General features: G+C 42.1%; 1 protein-coding gene across 1 annotated transcript in view; it reads left to right on the top strand.

Moving 5' to 3' along the window:
- Positions 1-4,775, top strand: part of LOC146706924 (apoptosis-stimulating of p53 protein 2-like) — a 38,191-nt gene extending 33,416 nt beyond the window's left edge. The window contains exons 13-18 of the mRNA XM_085458223.1: positions 1,859-2,631; positions 2,726-2,863; positions 3,051-3,184; positions 3,382-3,548; positions 4,038-4,237; positions 4,594-4,775. Coding sequence (XP_085314349.1) covers positions 1,859-2,631; positions 2,726-2,863; positions 3,051-3,184; positions 3,382-3,548; positions 4,038-4,237; positions 4,594-4,635 — 1,454 coding nt within the window. The 3' untranslated portion in view covers positions 4,636-4,775. The remainder of the gene's footprint in view (positions 1-1,858; positions 2,632-2,725; positions 2,864-3,050; positions 3,185-3,381; positions 3,549-4,037; positions 4,238-4,593) is intronic.
- Positions 4,776-12,197: the final 7,422 nt, after the last annotated feature.

Below are 12,197 nucleotides of genomic sequence, written 5' to 3'. Positions count from 1 at the left end.
TAATTCCCCCCCACAAAAAAAGCGTGACTATCGAGAGTTGGGATCAGGAAGCAGAGTCGCAGTCTTACGCGCCTCTCCACAGCTTCTCTCCCCCTGTTATCCCCCAAAACCCCATGCCCTTTAGAGACTGTGTCTGTGTCAGCAAAATAATGACTTAAACATAAAAAATCACAACAAAAGAAAAACATAGTATCCACAAATGCACCAAAGAGTAAAATAGTGTCTATTATTAAATAATATAAGTCCCTGTTAGTAATTGATCTACAAATTCCTCCACCTTACAGAAACCTGGTTACAGCAGGATGATTATGTTAGTTTAAATGATTCAACAGCCATGAGTTATACCAACTGTCCAAAACCTCGAAGCACAGGCTGAGGACGGGGTTTGACAGCAATCTTCCACTCCAGCTTATTAATCAACCAAAGACACAGGCAGAGTTGTAATTTATTTGAAATTACAGCCACACAAACAGCTTTATTTGTTATTGTTCACTTGGGCCTCGCGGTTTCTGGCTGTTTTCTCAGAATTTTTATCTTATTTAGTGCTCAGATAGAATAATAATAATAGAATAATTATTGTAGGTGATTTTATCATCCATGCATTTAATCCGTTGTATTCAAAATGAAAAAATAACCCACCCACCACTTTAATCATACACTAGATCTTGTTGTGACATATGGGATGGAAACTGAACAGTTAACAGTATTTCCTGAAAACCCTGTTTTGTCTGATCATTTCCTAATAACATTTCAATCTACAATAATGGATTACACAGCAGTGAGGAATAGATTTCATCACAGCAGATGTCTTTCTGAAAGTGTACAAGGGGAGGAATTATATCCTTAAATTAAGGATATAATTCATCCCGTTGTCTTCTTCAATGTCATGTGCCAACAGCAGATCAGCAGTAAAAAATTACTCATAACAATCTCACAGATGTAACATCATGTACTTTCAGAACCACTGATATTTATTTTGTCTCTTTTTCTCCAATTGATCTTCCTGAGTTAACTTCAATAATTACTTTATAAAAAACCATCAGTGGTCCTTTAGACACCATTTCTACAAAACTGCTCACAGAAATCCCGTCATTACACTGAGGACACTGAGGTGAGACCAGGCATGAACAGGACCAGATACCAGACAACCTAGGCTAGAAATACAGATAACTAAACTAGGAACGATTGACACAGAGAAAACTGGCGGTGGTCAGAAGGCCCGGTGGCGCCAGTGTCCGGCAGCCTCGCCTGTGTCGGTGCGCCCCAGGGTGGCTGTGGCTACAATGTAGCTGCCATCACCAATATGTGTGAATGTGTGCGTGAATGGGTGGATGACTGGATGTAGTGTAAAGCGCTTTGGGATCCTTAAGGACTAGTAAAGCGCTATACAAATACAGGCCATAAGCCTGTCTCCTAGAAGTAAGATACGGAGTATTTCACTCCATTAATTATACCTGCATGATGGATGTAAATAAAACTTATAGCCCAGTACTTGATAGCATTTCCTCTGTGATGTTGTACTTGTTCAGACTATATTTTGGAAACTTCACCATGTGAGGTGAAGGGAACAGCTGTGACTGGTATTTACTGGCATGTTGTCAGGGACTGATTTAGATACCACTTGATTTGCCTTTGCTTTGTAGTCTATTGGTAAAGCAAGCTTTTTCAGTATCAGTATTTAGGAAAAACAGGTACTTATCTATCAATAATGACGTTTTTTGGGGGAGTTTTTTTTCCTCTCACCCCAAACAATAATCAAACATGTAATTTGTAATCTGTGCGTTTGTTTAATGGAGGTCAAATAGAGCTTGCTGTGAGAAACGTCTTGTGAATCCATGTATTTTCTTTCCTTTCTTAGTGTATGGAAAACCAGTCCTTCCAGCCAGCAGCAGGCAGCAATCAATCAGCTCAGAAAACCATTCCTTCAATTCTGAATTTTGTGCACCTGACGGAAGTGAAGCTGACAACAGTTGCCCAGGTAACACTGAAGGTATCGGAGGAGAAACAGCGGAACACAGTATCCCTCGCCCGCTCAGCCCCACCAAGCTCCTCCCCTTCATATCAAACTCTCACAGGAACCCCAGTGATGCTGACCTGGATAATCTGCGTCGCCGGCTGCAACATGCACCCCGACCCCTGAAGAAACGCAACTCAATCACAGAGCCCGAAGGCCCAGCAGGACCCAACATTCAGAAACTGCTCTACCAGAAAACCACTCTGGCTGCTATGGAAACCATCCCCATGGAGACGGCTAATTCTGCAGGGATCCATATACAGCCTACAGTTCATGAGGACGGGATGGGTGGCATAGATGGAGCAGCCAGGGTTCAGGATGAAAGTGAAAGTGACTTGAAAGAGCCACTCCCTGAGAAAAGTTTGACCCCACCCCCACTACCCCCTTGCTCACCCATCTCTGATCCTACTTCCTGCCACTGCATGCTATCACCGCTGGAAGACAAGGACAAGGAGAAAGAGAAATGTCCATCAACCTTAGCTCACCAGGAACCGTTTCTAGAGGAGTTCCCTCCTTACCCACCCCCACCTTACCCCAGCTGCGGGGAGTTGGAAGAGGGAGATGATACCGTTCCCCTGCAGCCACCAGAGGTTGCAGGACAGGTCACAGTTCTGCCGGTGAGTGATTTTGAGAGGTTATTAAAAATCCAGTTTGCCTAAAATGCAAACACAATTTTTTTTCTAATTCATTGCAGTTCTGTTTTCTTCTTAGGGTAAGAAATCAATCCTCCATAAAGCTGGCAAAGAGCGAGCCAACCACAATTTGCGGGTCAAGTTCAACCCTTTGGCCCTGCTACTGGATTCATCTCTGGAGGGCGAATATGATCTTGTTCAGAGGGTTATCTATGATGTGAGTCACACAAAACAAATAGAATAAAATAGCCCATTATTATCATTGTACATGTACCAAAAAATTGTGGGAGCTACACACTGCTATACTTATTTTATAGATCCACTAAAAAGATTTATACTTGCAAATTCCGTGATTGTTCTTCACCCCAGGGTATATGGTCAGTATGTTACTGTGTGTCTTTCAGGTGGATGACCCTAGTATGCCGAACGACGAGGGCATCACGGCTCTGCACAACGCAGTTTGTGCCGGCCACACCGAGATTGTCAAGTTTTTGGTTCAGTTTGGTGTCAATGTTAATGCTGCCGACAGTGACGGCTGGTGAGCCTATGTAGGAAACAGTAGAAAACACGGGCAGTATAAAAGATGGACTTAGCCATGGTGACACCTCCGGACATAACTTCCGGATGTTATGTCTGTCTTTTACATTGTCTATGGTAGGAAGAAAACAAATTAATTTGGCACAGCACCAGTCCTTATTAACTAACTACTCATTCTCCTTCTGTTTGTGTCTCCAGGACGCCCCTTCACTGTGCTGCCTCCTGTAACAACGTTCAGGTCTGTAAGTTCCTTGTCGAGTCTGGAGCAGCTGTATTTGCCACAACATATAGTGACATGCAGACAGCTGCTGACAAGTGCGAAGAGATGGAAGATGGCTATGCCCAGTGCTCCCAGTTCCTCTATGGTGAGACAAAACCTGTTAACATATTAACAAAAGGGGTTCAGGGAGATAAGCCTCATAGTTCATAACACATTTGTTGGTTTCAAGGACAATTTCGCAAATCTTTCAAGGGGTTGAGCGTGTTCTGTAGCAACAAGAGATTTACTGATGTATGATGGGTGTCTGTGCAGGTTACAGGCGAGTTTGGAATTTGCTTAATTGTTCTTTAGGAGATTTAAAAGATCTTTGGTGCCATAAGGATCTTGTTATGATCTGCCTGGATTTTGAGGACTGTTGCATAGGTTCATGCATTTTAAGGGGGTTTGGTTCAGACCAGTTATATCAAGGAAGTAAATCAATTTTGTAAAAGTTTTCTAGACTTGTGAGGCTTGTGTTTCAGCAAATGCACTTGGACTTAAAGTAGTTTAAATGTGTCTCAGGTTATTACATTTTCACATAAAAGCTTAAAGAATATCAGACTCATTAACTTTTAACCTATTTTTGTCTTTTTAGGTGTTCAGGAGAAGATGGGTGTGATGAATCACGGTGTAGTGTATGCCCTGTGGGACTATAAGCCTCAGAGTGACGACGAGCTTTGCTTCAGTGAGGGTGACTGCATGACAGTGCTGAGAAGGGAGGATGAGGTGGAAACGGAGTGGTGGTGGGCACGATGCGGTGACCATGAGGGATACATTCCCCGAAACCTTCTGGGGGTGAGCCGCCCATGCCAAATTTAGCAGAGCTTTTATAAACATTTCTGGGTTTCTGGGTTTAGGGTCCCATTACATCAGCATTTAAAACTTTCTTGTTAAAGTAAAAAAGCATCCCAGGAGAATATCAGAAAAATGTAATAAAGAATAAGACGGTAAGATTTCCTAATGTGCGGGAATTAAACTGTCTAGTCTGCCAATCTGTTGCTACTTCAGGTTGGCCTTAAATCACATGTTTTAATCAGATTTAAAAACTGCTTTGAGAATCCTGTTACTTAACAGTCTTAAGTTTGACGTTTCAGTATTTAATGTTATCTTAATGGTGTTTTAATGAGAAACTCTCTATCTTTCATTCCCAGCTATATCTGAGGATCAAGCCCCGGCAAAGAAGCCTGGCCTAAAAGACGGCTTGTGTCTCTTTCAGAGGACTACATGTTTCCACGAGAGAAGTGCATCATGGGAATAAACCTCTGGGTTCTTATAGTAGAGGAAAAAAAGTCAGATGTTGTTGATTTTTAAAAAATAAATGTAAAAAAGGAAATGTTTCTCAATCTTTCATTGAATGTGAAAAGGATTTAACCTCATCTGGATTTCTCAGGAGCTTTTTTGCATATTTGTCACACGTAAACATTTCAGATTTCATGGTTCCAAATTATAGTCGTCCATGTCTTCAAGCAGCAAAACAGCCATAGACCATCACATTACCACCACCATGTTTGACTGTTGATATGGTGTTATATGAAATGCTGCATTAGTTTCACAACAGTTGTAATAGGGTTAAATTTAAATTTAAAAAAATGCAATTCTTTTTCTTGGTAGTTCGCATTTCAGCGATTCCTGAGATTAGTGACTAAAACAGGTAAAAAAGTTATTTTTTGATTTTTCAAAAACACATTTACATATAATTGTTACACAAAGTTTTGGCTGTCTGACTATGTTTTGGTACAATCTCCCAGGTGTTTTTTAATTTATGTTTTTGCTGGGGAAGTGCAAGGTTTTTGTCAACACCATCAGACACAAAGAAATGTAAATATTATATATATATATATATATATATATATCTCTCCATAGGTCCCTCATCCTATTCATGTAGCCCCTTCCGCCGGGGTTACTTGCGTAGTAGCATTCCAACAACGCCCTGTTTTCGTCCCTTGCCCACCGATGCCTTCTTGTTCCAGTAGCCCACTTTTCGTCAGGGTGCCCTGGTTCCTCAACACCTGACGCGGACCTTGTTGATCCGGGCGACGTCCGAGCCGGCATGCCTTCATATTTATCTGTCTCGCTCATGTCTGCGGTAGGCTTGCTTAGCATAGGGGGTCTAGCCTTAGGACCCTTACTGGATACAGACGCCCCAGGCAGGAATCGAACTTGCGACCCTCTGCTCCAAAGGCGTGTAGTCTAACCACTACGCTATCCAGCTGCATGCACAAGAGCACAAGATCCATAGAGGCTGGGGTCTATCACACCAGGCAAGACCCCAGGTGCAGGCTGTGTAAAGATGCCCCAGAGACAATCCAGCACATAACAGCAGGGTGCAAGATGCTAGCAGGCAAGGCATACATGGAACGCCATAACCAAGTGGCCGGCATAGTGTACAGGAACATCTGTGCCGAGTATAACCTGGAAGTCCCGAGGTCAAAATGGGAGATGCCCCCAAGGGTGGTGGAGAATGACCGAGCTAAGATCCTGTGGGACTTCCAGATACAGACGGACAAAATGGTGGTGGCTAACCAACCGGACATAGTGGTGGTAGACAAACAGAAGAAGACGGCCGTAGTGATCGATGTAGCGGTTCCGAATGACAGCAATATCAGGAAGAAGGAACACGAGAAGCTGGAGAAATACCAAGGGCTCAGAGAAGAGCTCGAGAGGATGTGGAGGGTGAAGGTAACGGTGGTCCCCGTGGTAATCGGAGCACTAGGTGCGGTGACTCCCAAGCTAGGCGAGTGGCTCCAGCAGATCCCGGGAACAACATCGGAGATCTCTGTCCAGAAGAGCGCAGTCCTGGGAACAGCTAAGATACTGCGCAGGACCCTCAAGCTCCCAGGCCTCTGGTAGAGGACCCGAGCTTGAAGGATAAACCGCCCGCAGGGGCGTGCTGGGTGTTTTTATATATATATATATATATATATATATACCGGTTGATTGCAACGGTAGTGTGGGTAGATCGCATGGCATTAAAAATTAGATGTCAGCCTATTTATTATCCATGCTCACTGTGAAATTTGTCACCTGATTTACATACAGGGCAGCCAGTCTGATATCTGACCTTTTCTGACACGTTGGTAACAACGTATGCTCGTAAAGGCACGCCAAGTGCTGCAAAACTCAGAAACGGATATAAAAATGAGTGGGGGCTCTGGACCAAGTAAGAAGGAAGGATATTGCGAACTGCGAGTGTTTCTCACTGCTACTGGACAAGTCTACAGACATGAGTGACACAGCCCAGTTGTGCATTTTTATTCGGATGGTGTTTACCGATATGGCTTCAAAAAAGGAGCTATTAAAAGTACTGCTCATGAAAGAACACACGTGAGGAGAGGACATTTTTCTTCAGAAACTTTATTGAGAAAACCCAGCTCCCAGTATACAAATAGGTGTCCATCACCACAGACAAAGGGCCTGCGATGATAGCTCAAATGGATTCATTGCCAGTTGCAGGGAGGGCGATGCTTTCCCGGACTTCCTCAATTATCACTGCATAATACACACATTATGCACAAAAATGCTTAACATGAAAGAGATAATGGATGTGGCAACAAAGTTCGCCTGTTCCATCGCACCAGATCTCTTCAAAGACGGCTATTTCGTGCGCAACTGGAGGTCCATTCGTAGTTGTTGCTACACACTGACATGAGATGGCTTAGTCGAGGGAAATTCCTGGAAAGATATCGAGAGCTCTGTCCAGAGATTAAGTTTTCCCGTGTAGCTAAACATCAGTGTCAGTCAAGTTACTTGAAAAAAGTAATCAGTAACTAATTACTGAATACTTCCCCAAAGTAATCCCATTACTTACTGATTACTTATTTTTGAAGTAATTAGTTACTTAGCTACTTTTTAAAAACATTTTACAACCTGAATAGGTAATAAAGTAATAGATCTGTCAGCCCAATTCATCATATAATAATAATAATAATAATGGATTGGATTTATATAGCGCTTTTCAAGGCACCCAAAGCGCTTTACAATGCCACTATTCATTCACTCTCACATTCACAGACTGGTGGAGGCAGCTACGGTTGTAGCCACAGCTGCCCTGGGGCAGACTGACAGAAGCGAGGCTGCCATATCGCACCATCGGCCCCTCTGGCCAACACCATATAAAATGTAATCAAATGAAAAAGTCTTTTTTTAAAACTTGTTTTATTAGTTTTAATCTTTTAACTTTATGCATCAAGCAAAACTTAAATTATGTGCAACATTCTCTGACTGGAAGAAATTTGTTTAACCAAACATTTAAACCTATTTTCTGCACTTTCCAGCATATAAAATTAAATAGTTTTTTGTGTTTACACTCACTCTTTCAAATAGATGGACGTAAAACACAGCAGAAAATAAATAAAATCAAAGACTCACCAGTCTTGTTGCTTTATTTTCACCTGTATAGCAGGAGTGGGCAGCCGGAGGTTTGCCCTGGTGCAGGTGTGTCGCAGCTGTCATGTCAGTGGAAGAATCCAGTTTCTCTGAATTTCACGTTCCTGTGGCAGTGTACTCGGCGCTGGAAGTTTAGGGGTATTTTTTGCTGTAAAAAGAAGTTTTCTTTCCACGCAGTGAACACCGGAATGTTTTTGTCACTTTTTACGGAATCAAACTCAAAGTAAGGTCAGTAGTTCCACGCTTCAAACGCTGCACGCTCATATGCTCTCCCACACTCATTATATTTTCCATTGTTGATCTGCACACAGCTGTTGCCACAAACGTCTCACTCGCTTACGTCATTGTCATGAGACACTCTCGCCAAAAAAAATCACGGTTTTAGTAATGCAGCGTGCTCATGGGAAGGTAACAGTAATCTAATGACCTTTTTTGCAATAGTAATCGGATTACACTAACACATTACTGTAATCTGATTACTAAATGATGATCAGTGGCCACTAGATTTAGCAATTTTAACCCATCTGACCCAGTGGCGGAGTGGGGGTGGCTTACTGGGCTTAAGCCCGGGTTGTTTTGTCAGAAGCCCGGGGTCTTTTGGAGTGTAATTTTTTCATAGTTAGATGTCTGGCTGACAACTGTATAAAACAAAAAGTACACACAATATTCGAAGCACATAGTGCACACTGTGGGAATTTACGACTGTAAAAATTGGTATGATCCGAGCTCAGACACTAAGCGGGGCGGGGCAGCTGCTGCCTGCGAGTGCGCTGTTGGAGAAACGCAGCCAGGCAGAACTGAAGTTCGACCAGGTACCAAAGCAAATCATTCGTACTGTACAAATAATGTAAATATGACGGTGCATCACGAAAGATTGATATCAAACTGATCACTTGACCCATATTACGTTACTTGGTCTTCAAGTGAATCAACAAATGGCGAAATGAAAAGCCGAACAACAGCAATGCTGTTTCTTTAGAGAGTCTTAGCTTACATGTGTGTTTATTTCATATTTTCAGTTGTTTCCCTCCACGGCTAAATAAATCGGTTTCAGTAATGCACTGATATACAAGAATGGACATGAGGAGCTTCTTTCAAAGAAAAAACTCAGGTAGATGTTATTTTATATATTATGCTTTGTATGTTGTTCAGTATATTTCTATGCAAAACAAGAGGAACTTCAATACACAGCAGTTTATTCACAGTTGAAACCAGATATTTACACTTTATGGAAAACACAAGAACATTTTTTTACTGTACAACATCAATTTAGAGTAAACTTTTGTTTTAGATAAATATTGAAATATCTTTTGAATTAGTTAAATGTCAGAATAAAGAGAGACAGAGCTGTCTATTTTTTATCACTTTGATCAAATTTAGGAGTACATATACATTAAGTTTATTGTTAATTAGTAAGAAACTCCAGACGATTCCATTCTGAGCTGAAGAAGCTTCTGATAGGTTAGTAGAGTCCATGTGAGTAAATTGGTGGCACAGCTGTGGATGCATATAAGGCAAAACACAGAGCCTGTTTCTGTGACATGGGAAAATCAAGAGATATCAACCAAAACACTCCTCAGTGTGTGGGATTGTAAGACTGGTACTGGTCCGTGGCCCGGGGGTTGGGGACCGCTGTTTAGGGTCTGTCTCTACCAGCTTTGCACATCTAGAGACTGAAATTCTTGCTCATTCTTCTTTGCAAAACAGCTCCAGCTCAGTCAGATTAGATGGACAGCGTTTGTGAACAGCAGTTTTCAGATCTTGCCACAGATTCTCAATTGGATTTAGATCTGGACTTTGACTGGGCCATTCCAACACATAGATATGTGTTAGAGCACTAAGGATTCGCTGAAAAATCCCCAACTGAAGATGGAGCCGAAGACAGAACTGTTACGAAAAGCTGAAGAGAGCAAGCTATCTTTCAAGAAGTGGATCAGCTCTCCACAGTCAACTAGCACTGCTAGTTGTGTAGCATCCCTGAAGATTGTAAAGAGGAGGAAGCCGTTCACAGACGGAGAATTTATGAAAGAATCGTTCATAAAACATCAGAGCATCTATTCTCCAACTTTAAAAACAAGCAGGAAATTGTTCCGAAAATTAGAGAAATGCCTCTTTCTGCAAAGACCGTCAGAGACAGGACCATTAAAATGGCAGAAAACATCAGCAGTAGGCAAATTGATGACATCAATTCAGCTCAATCATTTTCAATTGCCTGTGATGAGTCAAGTGAACGATGTTGAGCAGACAGTACTGTTATGCAGATATGTCAACTGTTATGGGCCGCAGGAAGAACTGATTGAACTCATACCGCTAAAGGGCCAAACACGAGGGCAGGACATTTGTGAGGCTGTTGTGAGTTGTCTAGAAGCTAAAGGAAAAAACACCACTCACCTGGTGTCAGTGTCTACTGATGGGGCACCCAGTATGAGATGAGCACATTAGGCTTGGTGAATTTACTTCAAAAGTCACTGGATCGATAGCTGATGGCGTTTCACTGCATCCTCCACCAAGAAGCACTGTGCGCAGAAACATTCACCCCGAATGTGTTGAAGTGATGAACCTCGTTATCAAGATAATTGCGAACAGATTAAGCCACCGACAGTTTTGTTCATTGTTAGAAGAAGTCGACAACGCCGATCTCCTGCTGCACAACAAAGTCTGGTGGCTGTCCAGGAGAGAGGTGCTGAAACGCTTCGCTACATGTCTAGAGCATGTGAAAACTTGGAAGGCTTCCGCTATCCTGAACTGGAAGACCTCGATTGTCTGGGTAAATTTTACTTCATGGTGGATATGACAAGTCACTTGAACACGCTGAATAAAACTCTCCAAGTAAAGGGAAGCACGGCCCTGCAGACGCTGGAGAATGTTTTGGCATTTGAGCGCAAGATGACAGTGTTCGCAAGAGATGGACAAAAAGGTACGTTCTCTCACTTCCCCTCCCTAAGAGAGTTCAAAAAAACGAACAATCAAAAAAATTATGATTATTCCCACCGTGCCATCATTGCATCAAGCAAGCCTGATCTAGAAATTGAACTGGCCAACATAGTGGATAAAGATTTAAATAAGTTCAAAACACTGACTGCTGGCTGAGAAAAAACCCGAAGAGGATGAGAGAACACTGACATGGACTCTGTAAATGGCCTGTATTTGTTTAGCGCCTTACTATCAAATCAAATCAAATCAAAATTTATTTATTTATATAGCACATATTAAAACAACAGTGTTGACCATAGTGCTTCACAGTCAGTATAAGCATGAGACAATTAAAACAAACAATAAAACAGGGCAACAACACAACAAGCTAGAACAGCCAACTAGTTAGAATCAAAAGCCAAAGTAAAAAGATACGTTTTAAGACGTGATTTAAAAGACTGGATAGACTCGGCAGTACGAATATGAACAGGGAGGTTATTCCAGAGTCTGGGTGCCACGGTGGCAAAGGCCCGGTCTCCTCTCGACTTCATTCGAGGTTGTGCTAGGAGCCTGTGATTGGATGATCTAAGTGCTCTGTTGGGATTGTATAAGTGGAGTAGTTACTAAGGACCCCAAAGCGCTTTACACATTCAGTCATCCACCCATTCACACACACATTCACACACTGGTGATGGCAGCTACATTGTAGCCACAGCCACCCTGGGGCGCACTGACAGAGGCGAGGCTGCCGGACATTGACGCCACCAGGCCCTCTGACCACCACCAGTAGGCAGCGGGTGAAGTTTCTTGCCAAAGGACACAATGGCCGAGACTGTCAGAGCCGGGGCTCGAACCGGCAACCTTCTGATTACAAGACGAACTCTTGAGCCACGATCACCCACAACGACGCTGTCAAAGACGCTCCTAATTTTCTTTTTAAAGCTGCTAAGTTGCAGCTAAATGTTTTATTTATTGTTTTATTTATATTAAAGTGGGTTGGTTTTTATTTTACTTTTACACAAATATAGGAAGAACTTACATAGGCCTACAGTTCAGTTTAAGATATGTCAAAGCAGGCCTACAAATGCACACTGCACTTCTGTTGTTTTATTTAGTTTTTAATTTAAAAAAAAAGATAAAAACTTAAAAGTTTACAAGTTCTGTTATTTTTTGCGGCTCCTGACTATTTTTTTTTGGGCAGATGAGGGGGCAAAATGGCTCTTTTGATGATAAAGACCCCAGGATTAGAAGTTCCCAAGTCCGGATGGAGGAAACAAATGCAAAAGACTACCATGATATGGAAATGTTATGGAAGATTTTTTTTAAAACAGACAGACTGACAGCCATAACTCAGAAAAGCTGAGAAGATGGAGAACAAAACCATTTTTCATAGTACGATGTCTAAAACAAACATCCTCTGTGTTAAAGTTGCAAATTGATGAAAGCAGAATTTGCA

The sequence above is a fragment of the Copadichromis virginalis genome, linkage group LG6, assembly GCF_057382275.1.
Source record: "Copadichromis virginalis isolate Kocher_CV1m ecotype Utaka linkage group LG6, C_Virginalis_male_GT1.1, whole genome shotgun sequence".
Taxonomy (NCBI): domain Eukaryota; kingdom Metazoa; phylum Chordata; class Actinopteri; order Cichliformes; family Cichlidae; genus Copadichromis; species Copadichromis virginalis.
The sequence above is the reverse complement of the archived record's forward strand: the minus strand, read 5'-3'. Positions and strand labels throughout refer to the sequence as shown.